This window comes from Desmodus rotundus, chromosome X (assembly GCF_022682495.2).
Source record: "Desmodus rotundus isolate HL8 chromosome X, HLdesRot8A.1, whole genome shotgun sequence".
NCBI classification, from domain to species: domain Eukaryota; kingdom Metazoa; phylum Chordata; class Mammalia; order Chiroptera; family Phyllostomidae; genus Desmodus; species Desmodus rotundus.
Genome location: NC_071400.1, coordinates 9,236,899 through 9,255,952, shown reverse-complemented (window position 1 = coordinate 9,255,952; position 19,054 = coordinate 9,236,899). Strand labels below are relative to the sequence as shown.

At 40.3% G+C, this 19,054-nt stretch overlaps 1 protein-coding gene across 4 annotated transcripts in view; it reads left to right on the top strand.

Moving 5' to 3' along the window:
• HDAC8 (histone deacetylase 8) overlaps positions 1-19,054 on the top strand; it is a 236,960-nt gene that overhangs the window by 3,178 nt on the left and 214,728 nt on the right. For all 4 annotated transcript variants that reach the window (XM_024555293.4, XM_045191243.3, XM_045191240.3 and 1 more), the window contains exons 3-4: positions 615-745; positions 2,570-2,711. In XM_024555293.4, the coding sequence (XP_024411061.1) occupies positions 615-745; positions 2,570-2,711 (273 nt within the window). The remainder of the gene's footprint in view (positions 1-614; positions 746-2,569; positions 2,712-19,054) is intronic.

Genomic DNA, 19,054 nt, shown 5'->3' with positions numbered 1-19,054 from the left:
CCTTTAATATTAACAATGATAATTATCCACAAAGCATTTTTTAATATGTTATCATTTAATCATCACATAAGTTCCATAAGATGTCCCCACTTTACAGATGAGGAGACTAAACAACAGGAAAGTCTTACCTGAGGTTATAGAGCTGGTAAGTACAGAGTTAGGACGGGAATATAGTTGTCTGACTCCAAATTCAAAATTCATAACAATTCAGCTGCCTGTGAAAGTCAAAATATAGTTGAAATGATTATATGGCCCAATTAGGAAGTGATTCATATCAAAATATCTCAGCCTACTGGTTTGTCATGAAAGTTGTAACTCACAGGGTAATGTTTGTCCAATATCTGATTATTTAACTTAAATATACTTTCCTTTACTACCTATAAACTCAAGGGGAAAATCTATCTCCTCACCCCCATTAATGGAACCATTACATGGATGTGAAGAACTGAAGAATATATAGTGCAGTGGAAGAACAGAACATGTTTATTACTTCAGCCACTGGAACCAGAAGCTAGGAGTTGTATTTTCTGCTCGAATTACTGGTTCCTGTGTCTAGCTTCTGACATACTCTGGGTCTGAGTCATTCACTTCTCTTTGTTCTCTGTTATTATTAGAATAGTTAAGCCCAAAGTGGCCTCCATGGAGGAGATGGCCACCTTCCACACCGATGCCTATCTGCAACATCTCCAGAAGGTCAGCCAAGAAGGAGATGACGATCATCCAGACTCCATAGAATATGGGCTAGGTAAAGTCATTACTGACCAATGGTGGGGAATACACACCTCCATCTACAGGTCATAACTACTTTATCTTTTATAACTTGCATGGTTGTTTTTAATACTTTTTAATTAAGAACTAATGTGTTAACCGCAATCTTAATCTCTCAGTTTAGCCACATACATCTCACTTAACAAGTAAACCATATGAGTTGAGCAGAAATGAATGATGGATTAGATGGAGGAAAATCTTTCAGTTGCTTGGGACTGATAGCAGTGCCCAGATCAGGTGTGGCCGTACGTGTGCTGATTTAACTGTCCTGTTACCTTATATTTTAACTTGAGTAGAGATTTACACATATGTTCTGGATAGGTTTTCTACTTTATCTTCCATTAAACAGCTGCATTTAAAACATTGGAAGTGGCCAACAGGATAATCTAGAGAAACATCGTGATCTAGAAGAACTGGACTGGGAGTGGGGCAAGAAACCTGTGTCCCAGGCCTGGCTTTGTGCCACCATAGATAAGACCTATCGCCTCTCAGACCTCAGTTTTTCCATCTGTAGGATGTGACTGGTTAATCCGGAAGGTTTAGTTTTTCTAGCTCAACACTTTGAAGAATTTTTTCCCCGACACTGGAGATGTTTATCTCTTGTTTGGAGCCAATTTTAGCATAGTAACTTTTGTGCAGGGTATGTTGTCATATTTTTAACCTATTCCTCCTAATAGGGTTCTGGACCCAATGACCCCCACACCACCAAGCAATGCTCATGACTCCACTGGGTGTCCTACAATGCAACTCAGTTCTGACACTATCTACCTGGAGATGGCATCAGATTCCATAGATGAAGGGCTCAGTCCCTGAAGACTGCTGTGTACTTCAGATGCCAGTCACAGGCCCAGGTTGTTACCTTGTACTTCTGAGCCTCTCCTTGGGTTTGATTAATTTGCTAAAATGGCTCACAGAACTCAGGAAACCCATTTACTCTCTAGATTACCCATTAATTATACAGTTGCCCCTTAAACAACACAGGTTTGAACTGCGCAGGTCCACTTCTGTGTGGATGTTTTTCAATAAATAGTGTAAAATGTTTTTTTCTCTCCCTTATGATTTTCTTAATAAGCTTTTCTCTACCTTATTTTATTGTAAAAAGACAGTGTACGTATATATATATGTATGTATATATAGTATGCATTAATTGACTATGTTATTGGCAAGGTTTCTGGTCCACAGTAGTCTATTGGTAATTAAGCTTTTGGGGAGTCAGAAGGTAATACATGAATATTCAACTGCACAGGATGGTTGGCCCCCCCAAACCACTGTGTTGTTAAAGAGTCAACTGTACAAGGAACAGCCAGGTGGAATGATGCACAGAGAAAGGTATGGGGAAAGGAAGCAGAATTTCATGCCCTCTCCAAGCACACCACTCTCCCCAAACCTCCATGTGTTCATCAGCCTGGAAGCTTTCTGAACCGTCTCCTATAGAGTTTTTATGGCGACTTTATTACGTAGGCATGGTTGATTAAATCATTGACCAGTTGGTGATTGAACTAAATCTCCAGCTCCTCTCCTCTCACTAGAGGTCAAGGAGTGAGACTAAAAGTTCCAACCCTCTAAAAACACTGTTCCTTTGATAACTAGCGCTGGTCCTTAGGTGTGGACCTCTTGTCATCTCCTTAACATAACGAAGACACCTTTATGCTTTCATCATTTAGGAAATTCCAAGAGTTTTAGGAGCTCTGTGCCAGAAATGGATACAAAGACCAAATATGTACTTATTATAAATCACGATATCACATTTCTTATTTCTCCGACTCATCTTTTAGCAAGTTCTTTTGATGTTTGCCCAAAGGTTATGACTGCCCAGCCACCGAAGGGATATTTGACTACGCAGCAGCTGTGGGAGGGGCTACAATCACAGCTGCCCAATGCCTGATTGATGGAATGTGCAAAGTAGCAATTAACTGGTCCGGAGGGTGGCACCATGCAAAAAAGTAAGAAAATGACCTTTCTGCTTTTGGCCTCTTTCCTTGAGTCAGTTCCTCAGTTATATAAACTCTTATGCTTACTGTACTGGCATGTATTGAGAGACTTGTGTATATATTAGCACTTAGTAAGCATTCTGAAAAGATGCAAATGAAACAGAAGGTGACATAATATAGTGGAAAGCTAACTATTGAAAGTCAGGACCCTGGGCTTTTTCTGCAACCTGTGCTAACTGACTAGGGCAGATTAACCTCTTTGGTTCTCAGTTTCTTCATCGGGAAAATGGGCAGGGCAAAGGATATAATCTCAAAATTCCTTTCCATGGTTCTGGAAATCCCTGTCTTCTAGGGATTTATATTCTAGAAATATTAAGGAAACTAGAATAATCAGGGGGCAACATCAGTTTGGGTACCAACTGAATGTACATATAAGCTGAAAGGATTTAGCAACAGGGAGAAATTAATCATGGGACTCTTGGAAAAGGTGCATTGTGGAACTAGGTCCTGAAAGAAGTGATAAACAGATTTTTAAATAGATGAACAATTAATGACAATAGATTTCAAAACAAAAGGCTGAAGGATCAAAAAGGAGGCTTATGCTGCGAGAGTTAGGTGTCCCTTTAAGGACAAAGGGTTTGTGCAACAGCCATTCTTATGTGCTACTTGGTGTTAAAGGAAAAGCAAGTGTTTTTTGTGTTAATGTATCAAACAGCTATACTCAGTATCTGACAAAGACTGCTGGGCCTTATTCAGCATTTGGCATCTTGCTTGATATGTCTGTAGTACTTAATACATGTTGGAGAAGAATTTTTAAAACTCTGAATTAACCAATGTCCTAATGTATCATTCACACACCAGTTGTTCATACTATATGGCTCATGGCCGTGATACTTTCCAGTGTCCTTCAGTCTGAAGAAAACAGCACTTTGTTTTTCTCAGAATAAAATGTGAGCACAATTTCAGCATATGCAGGTTAAGGTAATAACATGGAATTCTTTTCTTCAAATCGACAGATTTCATAACCAAGGAAGGCCTTGAAAAAGTTTACTACTAAAATCTACTGAGGTGATGAAGGAAAGAGAACCAGTGTTTAGCAATAAGTCTTCCATGTCCTTAAAAACAAAGAGAAACAACCTGCCTTTTGTTAGCTTCTGCTCTATTAAAAAAACATTTCAGCAATCCCAAGGAAAAAAAAAAAAAGACCTCTCCTTCAAGCTACAGTTAAAGGGGAAAAGACCAACTTTCCCTGAACCAAGGACTTCTCTGCTTTGTGCTTACTTAGCACGTTGAGAATAATAGTGTGGTTTCATGGAAAATGCCTGGTCCTGTGAGTCAGATCTAGTTTGAATGTGGCACTTGGAAGAGCTTATGTATTTACTTATTTTTTTTTAATTTTTTTATTGTTATTCAATTACAGTTGTATGCCTTTTCTCCCCATCCCTCCACCCCACCCCAGCTGAACCCACCTCCCTCCCCGACCTCCACCCTACCCCCTTGATTTTTTCCATGTGTCCTTTATAGTAGTTCGCATTTACTTATTTTTAACATATTTTTAATGCTTCTAATTTATGAGAATAACTTAATGCTATATCAGAAATTGATTCACCAATACCGAAGTTGGAAAACATAAGCAAGAAAGATCACCATTTTATTGGGACTACACAATGTAGCACAGTACTAGGCACCACAACTCTAGAACAAAAACAAAAATGCAAAAGTGGTACCGTGAGGGGCTTATGTATGTAAGCCTACTGCGGCCTGGGTCAGTTTCCAGTGGAATACCCAGATACCTGATACTTCTTATCACTGTTTTGCTGCCCAAAGAAGTGCACTCTATATCTTAAGCCAATCATGGCTACTTCTGGGCTGTGAATAGGTGTGGGCATACCCACACACCATGGTAACTATTCCAGACAGCTTTCAGCTGATTGTACTACAAAACACACACACCTGTGGTAAAAATAAGACTTACAAAGGAGTTTCATGGGATTGCCCCAATTCAGAGTGTTCTTGACACTTCTAGAACCTCTCTGCAGATGGACTACAGGCATTTAGCCCACAAACTGACATCTAACTAGCATTTATCTATTCCAACCACAGTATTTCCCCATCCCGTGATACATGTATAGATTCATACATGCCTTTTATTCAGCATGTGTTAATTAAGAACATACTATGTGTCATGCATATGTTTATCACCACTAGTAAGCAGAGGTATACAAATTGAAATGTGGTATATATTCTTTCACTTAACAATTTGGGGGGAAAAAGTCTTCAAAATATCCTAGCAGAATTATAGTGAAATTGACACATTCTTTTTGAAAACTCTAGAAATAAGAGTTAAAAGCGGGGAAAATGTTCCTACCTCTTGACCCAGTAATATTATTCTTATCAATCCATTCTAATGAAATAAACCAATTCTGCCCTCAACAAATTCATATCATAGAGGCAAGACAGCAAATAATTAGATTTGAAAGCTAAAGAAGAGTGATTTTCAAAGAAAATTCCGCAAAAGATTAATGAGGGACTAATGCTTTTATATATTAAACATACAAAACTAGAAAAATGAAAACACTGGTACCATGGGTATGAGGTATGACAGGTGATACTATAGTAAATTCCCCAAAGAGACAGTTATACATGAGAATTCAGTCTATTATAAAGCATGTGTTGCAAGTGAATGGGAGTGGAAAGGATTGTTCAGTAAATGATGTTGTGACAGCCTGTAGCATTTATACTCTTATCTCCTGTAATAAACTAAAGTAAGTGGCAGCTGGATTGAAGAGTTAAATATAAAACAAATTTTAAAAAACTAGAATGAATATTTATCAAGCCTCTTAAGGGGAATAGTTTTCTAAGCTTTAGAAAATAATGCAAAAAAAACCCCTCCACACATAAAGGATAAGATCAACTATTTGACTTATATAAAATTTTTAAAACCAGCCCTGGCTGGTGTGGCTCAGTGGTTGAGGGCCAGCCTGCAAACCAAAGGATCACAGGTTCAGTTCCCAATCAGGGCACATGCCTGAGCTGTGGGCCAGCTCCCTAGTGGGGGGAGTGCAAGAGGCAACTGCACATTGATGTTTCTCTCCCTTTCTTTCTCCCTCCCTTACCCTCTCTCTAAAAATAAATAAATAAAATCTTTAAAAAAATTTTAAACCAAAATAACTTAAAATTATTGCGGCTATTTTAAAAATAAAATCTAAACACATGCTGAAAAGGCATATTTGACACAAATATGGTAAAGTGTGATAGGTTTGTATTTTCTAAGGTATTCATATAATATTCTGTATAAGAAGAAATACGGGCAAAGAACATGAATAGACAATTTACAAAGGAGTTTAAGTACAACTGGAAAACATGGGACAGTGTTCATCACTACTAATCAAAGAAATGTAAATTAAAACAACCAGGTAGCCTGTATTTAACAGAATTTTTAAAAATGACACTCAATTTGCTAGTAATAGTGTGGTTTGGTTCAACCCTTAAAAAAGCAATTTGAAAGCCAGCATGTGTTAATATCCTCTTATGTAGTAAGTCTACTCCTGAAAATGTTTCCTAAGAAAATAATTAAAAGTATAGAAAAAAACTATTTGTATGAAGCTGTTTACCTGTGTTATTTATTTCAAAAAAGAAGTAACATGAACGTCTAGCAATAAGGAAATGGTGAATCCTCTCCATGGAATATTATGCTATGCTATTATTTTAAATGATGATTACGAAGACTATGCGCCATTTCAGCAAAATACTTATGTGCTAATGACAAAGCAGGTTTTAAAATTGTATGCAGCCCTGCCTGGTGTGGCTAAGTGGACTGAGTGCCAGCCTGGGAACCAAAGGGCCGCCAGCTTGATTCCCAGTCAGGGCACATGCTTGGGTTGCGGGCCAGGTCCCCAGTAGGGGGCGCACAAGAGGCAACCACACATTGATGTTTCTCTCCTCTTTCTCCTTTCTTTCCCCTCTAAAAAAATTAATAAAATATTTTTAAAAATAAACAAAAATCAATAAAATTGTATGCACACTGTGATTACAACTTTGTAAAACACATACCTATGGGGAAAAAATGAGAGGGAATGATAATGATGGTTATGTTAGGATGGCAGAATGATTGATGATTTTTTTTTTAAATGTGTTTTTCTAGTTTTTAAATTTTCTGTGATGAGATTTTATTACTTTTGCAGCTGAAATTTTACCAAAATAAAAAGAGGTAAAAATAGTTACAGAAAATATAACAGATGGTTAAAATGTTTATTCTAATTGCTTTTTAAGAACACTAATATGCAGATAAATGGGCAGAAGACATGAACAGACAATTCACAAGAGGAAATAAATAGTAAACATGAACATGTACTTAGTAATACTAATAATTAGAGGAAGTGAAATTGAAACATCATATATACATGTATATATTTTCCTACTATCAAATTTGAGCCAAAGGAAAAAAGATCTTTAACTTCTAACGTCTATTACTCTTGATAATGTATTCTAAGGAAATAAACCAATCCAAAATATGGAAAAGCTGTGTATATGAAGACAGTAAGTTCTCTCTTACTTAAAAAAGCCAAAAAAGGAAGGGAGACCTAAATATTCAGCAGGAGAATGGTTAGGTAGTAGTATACTACAATTTATCTACTTGTTGGGTTATTATATAACCATAAAAAAATGGTGGTTAGGGCGAGTGCATAGCAAGAAAAATGCATATCATATAATATTTGACTTTAACATCATACATTCACTTTGACAAGAGTCATGTAAAAATATATACATATGAAAAAATCTTAGAAGGAAAAGCAGTTGACCTCTGATCAAGACACAAGTTGGGGTGCTGATCTCCTGCACCATCCAAACAGCACGTTTTAAGTACTGTGGGCCCTCCGCATCTACGGATGCCCAACCACAGAGTCGAACCTTGAACAACATAGGTTTGAACTGAAAAAAAATTCATGTATAAGTGGACTGGTGCAGTTCAAATCCCTGCTGTTGGAGGGTCAACTATACAACAAAATGATACCAGTGACGCTATAAGGAGGATACGTGCATATGTGTGTATATATAAGTACTCACACACATATACATGTACCATTTTTCTATTTCCCCCACTTTTTCTATATTTCCTCTAAATGTGATTATATTACTTTTATCAATAAACTTTTTATAATAAAAACTGCTTGGAACAAGTTGTGAAGCAACTACAATACAGACACAATATGGTCAGTGTGTGCTAGTTATGCACAAAGTAGTGGGATGTACAGAAAAGGGAGAAGGAGTCTGTCTTCTCATTGGTGGGGATGAACAATTCCAAGCAGAGGGAATAATAAAAGGATGGCAGGAGGAAATTATGGGGCATTTGGAGAACTACAAGTTCAAATGTGGCCTGAACGTAAAAAAATAGAGCAAAACAGATTATAAATGTTTTGTAAATCATGCTGAGGAGGTGGATTTTTTTCCCCTGAGGCTGGTGGGGGGTTACTGAAGAATTTTAGCATGCATGGCCATGTGCTAATTGAATCAAAAGGAGCTGAGACTAAAGGCAGAGAAGGCTAATGTAATTATTCATTTAACAAACATTTATTAAGCTCCTGCTGTATGCTAGGTGATATGGAAACAAAGAGGTCTATTATTTGAGGATAGTTGGTACCAGACAAAAAGGCCACTTAGTGAATCCATTTAAAAGGGGAACTAGCCCTGGCTGGTGTGGCTCAGTGGATTGAGGACCAGCCTACGAACCAAAGGGTCGCCAGTTCGATTCCTGGTCAAGACACATGCCTGGGTTGTGGGCCAGGTCCCCAGTAGGGGGCATGTGAGAGGCAACTACACATTGATGTTTTTCTCCCTCTCTCCCTCCCTTCCCCTCTGTCTAAAATAAATAAAATCTTTAAAAAAAGGGGGGGGGGGATGGAGCTTGATAGTATGCTAACTTGAATAACTAAAAGGTATTAAAATATATTTATTTAGTCTCTTTTCATAAATTTGAATGCTACAACAAACCATGTATCAAGAATTGATTGTTTTTGTTTTGGGCTTAATTTTTCTAACAAAATTGCATGATTTTTCAAGATGGAACATTTCAGTTGCTGGGAGACTTGGAGCATGATCATTTAGAGGGTTGATTTTGCCAAAATATTCAACGGCTTCATCATTTTTCCCGAGGGTTCTTAATTACTTGGTATTCAAATCACTCTTTTGAATCACTTTTAAAATCATTATCCTTATTTATTTTTCTCCTCTTCAGTTGTAACCTGGTGTACCAGATCCTTGTTATCAGTTCTGTCTGCTGACTTCATGATATTCCGCATCTTTTTATAAGATTTGTAATTTCACTTTGTGATAGATATACACCCAATTACTTGCTGATGTATCTGACAATGCATGAGAGAGAAAATGATTGAACAGATAGATGAATGGGGATAAGTGATACAGATTAAAGGAGTAGGTTGTTTGAATGGGGACTGATACACATTGGCAATTCATTAGCAAATGCTTTATGTTATGACAGCTTTGTATCCCTAGAAAACCTCAAAACCTTAGTACTGCTGGGGCTAAGATGATAAATTCTCAGTAAGGAGAACTCCCTGTATCAGCAAAGGTCTGGTGCAGTGGTTTTCAAACTAAGGGTTGCAACTCATTAGTGGAACAATATATCAATTTAGTGGACTGCAATCAGCATTTTTTTTTCAAGGTATATTAAGGTATATCAAGGTATATAAGGGATATCAAGGTATATTTCATGAGACTTGTTCCAATGTATGTGTATGTGTTTGTATGTACTAGGTCATGATGTACGTGTCAAGCCACTGTAGAGTGGAATGACTAACTTTAAAGTAAGACCTGAGTGCAGAGCTAGGCTGCACCACTTAATGTTGTGTAGTTAACCCTGGGATTATTCCAGGAACAGCATGTGCAGAGGCACAGAGGTGTGAAAGCTGAGGAAACTTCTAAGTCTGTAATTAAAGCTGGGACAAGAGCTCCTACAGGCAAGTGGCTGGAGGTAAGGTGGGAGAGGTGTGAAGTGTGCTTGTATACCAAGCTAAATTGCTTGGACTTGGTCCTTTAAGTCAGTGGTTCTTGACCTATTTTGGTTAAGGATGATTCTGAATATCTAATGAAAGCTTTATATACTGTCCCTAGAAAAATGTACATACACAAATGTTTCCTTATAATTTCAGAAAGTTTAAGGATCTGCTAAAGCCTATGTATGGATCCCTGGTTAAGAACCTTGGCTTTAGACAGTGAAGAATTACTGAAGGAATTTTTAGCCAGGGGGAGATAACATGATCAGATTTGCATTTTAGGAATAGTCAGCAAATAAATTATGGTGTGGGGGGGGTATGTTGACAAATCTGTTAGGTGAAAGCAGTGATGAACACAGAAAAGGGAATAAATTCAAGAGCCATCAATACCTGGAATAGATAAGAATGGTAACAAATTCGGTATAAATGATAAGGAAGGAGTGATCTAGATCTCTTGTGTAGATGACTGAGTAAATTGTGTTACCATTAACCAAGAAGAGTGAGGAATAAGAACTGATGTCCTTATGGGACATCTAATTAAAGATGTCTATTAGAGAGCTGGCAGTAGGGTTCAGCCCAAGGCTGTCAACCTTTAATGTACATATGCAATACCTGGGATCTTGTTAAAATGCAGATTCTGGTTCAAGAGGTCTCGGATAGAACCTAAAAATCTGCATTTTTTATTGGTTTTAGAGAGGGAAAGAGAGAAACATCACTGGCCTCCCATAAGCGCCCCAAGTGGGGATCAAACCCACAACGTTTTGGTGTATGAGATGATGCTCCAACCAACTGAGCCACCCGGCCAGGACAAAAATCTGCACTTTCTAAAAAACTTCTAGGGGACACTAGATGCTGCCAGTCTGTGGGCTATACTTGGACTAGCAAGAGGCTAGAGCCCAGGAGAATCATCTTCACGGAAAATACAGAGTTGGGAGTCAACAGCATGGTAGGTGGTCATTAAAACTGAGGAAATAGGTAAAATCACCTGGAAAGTATGTATAAAATAACACAGAAAAATAAAAACAAATCATGAGCCTTGTGAAATGCCAGTATTTACAGAGCAGGTGAAAGAAGAAAGGCCTACAAAGGAGTCTTGAAAAGGAATAGTCAGAGAGATAGGAAGAATCGGTCAAGACTTGGCACAGAAACCAAAGTGAACCTCATGACCAGTTTGGATAGCAGCATCTGCCACTGCAGGGCATGCATTCTCAATGGGGCCAGTATTGCCCCCAAGGGAGCAAAAACTGATTTTTTTCTAGGAGCCTGATTGGTTAGATGTTACATGGTTTATGGTCCTTCCCCAAAGGGCCACTGTAATAGAAACAGATGTGTAGCATATCTGTGATATTAAAATTCCATGGAGGGCTCAGTTAGGAAAATGGATCTAAAAGCTCCTTGGGTGGGGGAGCAATAATGAAAAAAATGGTTGAGAAACTGAGCTGTAGAGAAGTTAAGTAAGATTTATCAGTCAGGAGATTATGATGAAGACTTCAAAGAATGAAAAGGAGTGTACCAGGGAGGCACGGAGATAAAGGGTATTTCAGAAGACCTCAGCCACCCATGCAAAAGCAGAGCAATGTAAAATAGCTTGGCGGATTTGGGGGACTACATGCAATCCAGTATTGCTGGGGGGTTAAGGTACAAGGTGGGCAATGGCAGATGAGGGAGAAAAGTAAGAAATGGGTCGTGAAGGGCTTTGGGTATATAGGCATCATCCATTTGAAAAATGCAGATTTCTAGGTCTCAGAGATCTTAATGAACTAGGTTTGGAGTGGTGTGTCAGAACCTTCACTTGCAAACTCGAGGGATGATTCCGATGCACACACTGAGAAACTCTACAGTAGGAAATGGGAGGGGGGCACTGAAAATGATGTTAGGAGGTAAAATGGTTAGATTTGTGTTTAAGGAAAATAACTCTCACTGCAGTTATAGAGGATGGATTGGAGGACATGTAGGCTGGAAGTAGGGACATCGAGTAGGGTATCAGTAGTCCTGCTCACAAGTGATGAGGACCTGAACTAAAGCAATGAGATTGGAGGATGGAGGGTGGTGAAGGCTGATTTGAGACAGCTTTAAGAGATAAAATCAGGTATTAATGATTCAGTGGATACGGGAGGAGAGGAAAGATGAAAAAGATGACTCAAAACTTTCTGGCTTGCTTGAGTGGAGTCCCAGACAAGATAGGAATTAATAATAAAACAACATGTTGAGCTATTGCTAGATGCTACTTTACATGCATTTTCTCATATTTTCTAATATTAAGAAGCAGATACTGTTAATTATCTATCTTTTACACACTGGAGTACAGAGAGGTTAAACAGCTTGCTCAAGCTTAGCAAGTGACCGCATTGAGACTGAAATCGAGACGGTCTGAATTTTCAACCTGTGTAGTTAATCCCTGTATTATACCACCTCAATAAACATAATTAGGTGGTGCTGTGCAGCAGAGGTAATGCCCAGGGAAATTGGAGGCTCAGACTTGGAAATGGATATTGGAAGCTGAAACTCGAAACAGATGTATCGCCAGTACATAAAATAGTGGTGCAAACCATGAAAGTGGATCAGATTACTTAGGGGCAAGTCAGAGAGGAAGGAGAAAAAGAAAGTAGAGCCTAGAACTCCAGGAAATACTAACTTGTTATGGGCAAGTATAAAAAGAGGCCCCAGTGAATTCAGCTGAAAAGCAAAAATCAGGGCTAGCCAGAAAATCAAAATAGAAAGAGACCACGGAATTTTAAGGGAACAGAGGACGTTAAAGAAGAAAAGAACTCTCAACAGTGTCACATGCTGTAGACGGGTCCGTCCAGAGAGATACTAAAGTGTCAGTCATATTTGGCAATTAACGTAGTTGTCAGTGACGTTGGTAAGAGAACTTGCTGGAGAATCAAGGGAGTACAAACTGTTGCAGGGTGAGTAGGAACTAAGGGAATGGACAGGAAAGGAACATTCACCTGTCGAAAAGTTTCAATGCAAAAGAAAGGAACGGAGAATGGATGAGGGAAAATGAGGGTAGAGGGGTGGCTTTTGGGGTTTGTTCTGTTTTACAAGATTTAAGAACATGTATAGGCTAAAAGGGAAATATTGAAAATGTAAGAAAAGTAAGAAATGGAACAAAATCACAAAGAAGGCAGGAGAGGATGGGGTGAGTGGCTTTCGGGGAGGAGAATCACCTCTTCTGAAGCCAGACGAAAAGAAGTCAAGGAGGTATAGCAGAGAAGTATGTGAACTGCCTGCCGATGGCCTCTACTTCCTCTCTGAAATGACTCTTGCCCTCTTTTAGCACTGGCTCACAGGCCTCTTGGAATCCTTTGATTCTGCTTTTTGTAGTCAGTCTCCTAGGAGGTCTTATCTGTTCCAGATTCCCTTAAATGGGACTCACCGTATCCATATAAAACATGTACTAGAAGATATTAAAACCCAACACAGGACAGCGACTACTAACCTGTAGAATTTGTCAGATCACATCTCATTTGTCCACTTTGGCTATTCCTCATCCTTGCCTCCTCTGTCTCTTATCCTGTTTGACTCTGCATACAGCTTCCAATATTCCTTTATCTCATTCTGATAATCCATTAAGACCTGCCTCTCTCGTTCAGACATGTCCTTCTTCCTCCCACAATTTTGTTATTTGTCCTCTTGTCCTATGGCATGTCAGCCTTCTACCTGGCAACACAGGATCTGTGTCAGCTGGGCGCCCCTCGTCCTGCTTCCCTGCTAGGAGAGGGAAAGATTATTGTCCTAGAATGTTGTTGGTTTCACATACTTCCACTTGGGGGCAGTATTTAGTAAAGCCATGAAACTGCCTTGTGTCCTTGGCAAGCTCTATGAAAAGAATGTAGCTCTGAGTTATTACCCACCTAGGGGTTAGGATCAAAGCTTGTAGAGCTGCATTCTCAAGAGTTCCAGTTCCTTATGCATAGATACAATGAATATCATTGAGTTGCATTACAGTTCCAGTTCCCCAGAGGGCTCTAGGTCCAGTATAGATTGTTAACCAAGCAGTCAGACTCCCTTCTCTAGCTGCACGCCCTCACTCTCAGCCTTTATAGAAAAATAGATACTTGCATGAAGACGGAGGACTGGATTCAATGTCAGCCACGTTGCGTCACTACTAAGGCAGACCCCTCCTTCAACCACGGATGGCATGTCCATATCACTTTGTACTCATACCGGTTCCATGCTGGCACCTGCAGCACAGTACGTCAGCAGACAAAATAGTCAAGCCTTTACCATAGTAGCCTGGATCATTCTGTGTCAGTACGTGTCCAACCCGTAATGCACCAGGCCTTCCATCAGAAAACTGCTCAGCCAGCCAGCAAATTAGGAACAAGCTAAGACATGCTTTGTCCCGACAGCATCCTCACCCCTAGCCTCTAGGAGATGAGATGTGTTCCAATAGAACCAAGGAAGACAGTATATCACAGTGGTTCAGTGTTGCACAGAGAATCCCAGTTCCTTCAATTATTAGTTATTAAAAAAAAAAACCTCTGTGCTTCAGTGTCCTCATTTGTAAATTGGAGATGATAATAGTACCTACATAGACTTACAAGGATTAAATCTGAGAATTGCATTAAAGGGCTTAGTAAACAGCCTAGCCTATAGTGAGAGTTTGATAAAAGACTTTTATTTATCACTTATTATATCTAGATTGTGTTACACTACAGGGGCCTTAGGTAGCTTCTCAGATAAGTCCTGGGTTCAGCAGGTCCCACAGCCTATGCAGCTGAAGTTGGCCCTGGTACCACTTGTCACCCACTGCACTTACCTTACACTTCCGCTTTGCCAATAAGCTGCTCCTGGCTGAAAGTAGACTAGTCACTGCTACCCTCAAGACTCATGCCCTTTGCTTTGTCAGAGTTGCACTGCCAGCATTCCCTATACCCAGGCCCCTTCTAATATCACATAGAATTCCCTGTTCAACCCACCCCTCACACTGCTGGGTCGAATCCATACCTGCAAGGCAAATGGAGATATTCCTTACCAAGAGACAGAGGGATCACCCCTAACTGGCAAGGGTGACTGTGGCAGTGCCAACACCAGGAGTCTCAGTACCGAAGGAGTGGATGCTCTCTGACTCTAGAATCAAAGCGCTCTCTAAAGTAAAACTGTGGACAGAAGCTTGCATCTGGTTTCATCACATCCTCCATCTCTTCCACATTGGCCTTGAGACTCTTTTGGAAAATAAAAAGCAGGGAGTTCTTGTCAAGATAATTCCATCCTCAATATAATCACTATACAAAATCCTTTCTGTTAACCTGAAACCTTCTAACTCAATGCCATAACTATACCTTATGGCACCTACAACCTCATATAGATCAAGAAAGGCAATGAGTGGAAAATTCCTGTGTGGTGCTCCTACCTTCTTCCAGCACCACCTCCTAGAATAGTCATTTGCCTGGGCAATATTTTTGATAACTTCACTTAATTTGACTTCATAGAATTTCTGAGCTGCATGGTAATGGAACAATTACAGTAGCACTATCTCCAGGCCAAGCCCCAAAGTATGAAAGTGCTATTTATAATATATAAGCCTTTTTTTCTTTTTTTAATTTTGAAAAGTATTTTTATTTTTAAATTACAGTTGACATACAATATTATATTTGTTTCAGGTGTACACCCCAGTGATTAGACATTATATAACTTACTAAGAGATCATCCCAATAAATCTAGTACCCATCTGACACCATACATAGTTATTAGAATAGTATTGACTATATTTTCCATGCTACAATGGCCTCTGCTGGCACCCCAGTCTTGGAGAAAGCTGCCCTCCCCAGCTCTCATCCTAAATCCGGACAATTCAGTTCCTCTGCCTATGTCCCTGGTGCCTTTTGAGCTGCTGCCCCCATGCTGGAGCTCAGAGAGAGTGAGTCCAAGTAAGTACCTGCTTAAGACCTTTAAGAGGGACTGCCTGGGATTCCAGAAGCCCTCCCTCTCACTCAACCATACTCCCTGCTGGTTTTTATAGCTAGAAGTCATGGGGACTTCTCATCCTGGCACTGGAACCCAGGGAGGGGGTGCCTGGTGTGGAGCTGGGACCTCTCCTCAGGCAGGACCTCCACAGCCCAGATGTCCCTCTCAATTTTTTTCTGCCATATGTGTGTGTGGGACCGGCCTGTTCTGCATCTCTGCCCCTCCTACCAATCTCAATGTGGCTGCTTCTTTATATCTTTAGTTGTAGGACTTTCTTTCAGCCAGATTCCAGGTGGTTCTGAATTATGGTGGTTCTGTAGTTTAGTTGTAATTTTGATGTGGTTGTGGGAGGCGGCAAGGACCATGTTTACCTACACCACCATCTTGACTGGAAGTTACAAGCCTTTCTGAAATAGAGTTCCCTAGGATGATTGAGGATATTAACAATCCCTTGATAGCACCAGCAATTCATCTACTACCTCTGCATCTTCACCACCCCACAATCCTTTCTTCTTAAGAGAAAATAATTTGGTCCTCAGACACAAAAATGACCTTTCAGTAGCTAATGGCTGTCTACCCCAGTCCTGGCCTATACCATTGACTAATGCCTTCAACATCCAGGTGTAGGAGTATGTGTAGGAAGATATGGGAGACTGTTGTCCTGTTACAGGAGTACCTGGGTGCTTTGATCTCTGCCCCTGCACCCACATCTCCAGGAAATTGGTCCTTACCGAGGTCAGTTACCCCAAGTGGAAATGAGAGCTCTTAGTGATCAAGGCCCATTTCAAGATAGGGAGACACTTCCTTTAAGAGGAACAGTAAGTTTGTGATCATAAGCTGAAACCAGAGAAGCCAGCACAGACTTCTAAACTGAGTTCACACCAGGTGAACTAGACCCTTCCCAAAGCACCTGCCCTGTTTCAGAATTTAGAATGTCAAGGGGCAGTAGAAATGGGTTTCTGCCTGATGATGATGGCCATTTAGCACAGCCGCAGCACAGAAAGCAGGCAGATGCATTGTAGAGCACAGACATTCATGCCTATCCTGGGGCAGCCCGAAGGTTTGTGTTGTTTCAAAGTGCCCCATTCTACTTGGATCAGTGGGTGCCCGTAGCCATGGGCACCACTCCAGCAGGCCAACACAGCCTATTCAAACTTTGCGTATAATGGCATGGAATGTGTTTCATACTGTGGTCTGCAGACCACCTGCATCTTAATCATAAAATGAAGATTTCTGAAACAGACCTTCTAGGGGTACAGCCAAAGAATATTAATTTTTGCCAGCCCTCCCTACATGATTCCGATGCACAGCACAGATTGAGAATTCTTGGTCTAAGGGCTCTTCTAGTTGCTCCACATGTGGGGTAACCTCTAGTGTGCCTCTATGATTCCTGCAATTGAGGCAAAGACCTTCAGGCCCTTGGGACATTGTCCTAATGAACTTGAGTGGAGATTTCCCCTCTTCCCACATCTGTAACACCTTACTGGTGGTGGATTCCTCTTTCCCTGTTAGCTCTATTCATACAAGCCACTGCTGCCTTCACAGGTTCTATGGCCATCTGCTCTCCAACCATAACCCCTACCTAGTTCATACACTAGTTTTGGAGAATGCCACTTAAAATCCTCCTCCTCCACATTTACCTCTCCATCATTCCACTACCAGCAGACAACTTGCCAGCCCATATGAATTAACCAGGTCCTGGGGGAGTAAAATTGCTGTTGCACCTCCAACACCTAATAAAGTTGGTGTTCCACCCCGGCTTCCTCAAAATCCATTTCTAACTCACTACACCCTTCCTTCCAGACCTCTTCCCTTCATGGCATTCACTGTTTCTAGCCAACTATTGCCCTGGCTAGTTGCTGGAATCATTGACATCACTGAGTCTGATCAATACCTTGGCCACCCAAGTGTGGACTACCCAAGGGCACATTCAGTTAGCCTTCACCATACAACATGGCATAAGGGTTAAGAGCAGGGAATCTGAAGTCACACTGCGTGGATTTAAATCCCAGCACTGTCACTTTCTATGTGACCTTGAACAACTTACCTAAACTCTCAGTTCCTTGATTTCCTCACCTACAAAGTGGACATAATAATAGTACCTACCTGAAAAAGCAGCTGTATTACACAAACTAATACATAGAATACAGAACAGAATAATGCCTGACACATACTAAGCATTAAAAAGTGTTTGCTGCATGAGTGGGATTGGACTACACTAACTGAATCATTGAGGTGTGAGACACCTAGATTTCCTTTTGGCACGGCCCCATCTGCCCATGCCAAAAATTGGACTTACCTAGAAACTTTTGAAGTGAAATTCAGTCATCTACCCATAGACCTCCTACATCCTAGAACTTCGTACCCTTCCTACTCTGTAATCACTTACTCCCTGGTGCACTTGTCTATGTGTACCCTGCAATTAGCCTTAGCAACCAAGGCTGAGACATCAGTTTCATCATGAAAGAGACGCTAGCTTTCCAGCAACATCATGATTGGCCCACTGCTTGATTCCCTGGAACGTTTTGATCAGGAAATAGTTTGGGGAGCCACCCAAGGGTACCTTGAACTCATAATCCTATCATAGGTATGCTTTCCCAGCTCAACATCAGAATTATCTCTTAATGCAATTCTGGTGTTTGCTTACAGGTAGAGGTACCAGGACTAGAAGTAAATAAAACTCTTACTTATGCCCTGCCCCTTGCCTCCATTTCCACCCCAGATCAGCTGGACCACTCTACCCAGTCCTACTAATAAGGAAAAAAATAAAACTGTTATGCTCAGAGACCAGAGAAGAGATTTTGAAAGGTTGAACAACAGTAGTGATAGTGGGTTGAAAAGGAAATAGACCACTTGAGAGTGATTTTAAAGGCATAATTGACAGAACTTGGTGATCAATTGGCTGTTGGGGGTAAGAGGGGAAATATCAAAAATGCCCTTTTCTTGTATAAGCAAGTAGCAGTATTGTTACTAAGATTAGAAATGGCACACCAAAAAATATAGAGATATCAAGGAATTTGTGACATAAAGAAATTGGAGTGGGTAGATGGATAGACAGATAGAAGGTGGTAAAGAGTAGATTGGTTGGTGGGTATCTGGTTGACATCCCAAACATAATATGTCCAAAGCCTAACTCCTGATCCCCACCACATATGGCAGCCATATTCTCCCAGTTGTTAAGTCAAACATGTTGGAATCATCCTTGACTCCTTTCTCCCACACCCCACATGCAATCTGTAAAAAAACAAAACAAAACCCCGTCAACTGGATCTTCAAGATATTCTACAATCTGACCATTTCTCAGTACCTGCAGCACTACAACATTAGTCCACGCTGCCATTATCTCTCTTGGATTATTGCAACTGCCTCCCAACTTGTGTTCCTCTTTCTGGCCTTGCCCCTCCCTCCTTGGTCTATTCTCCACACAGC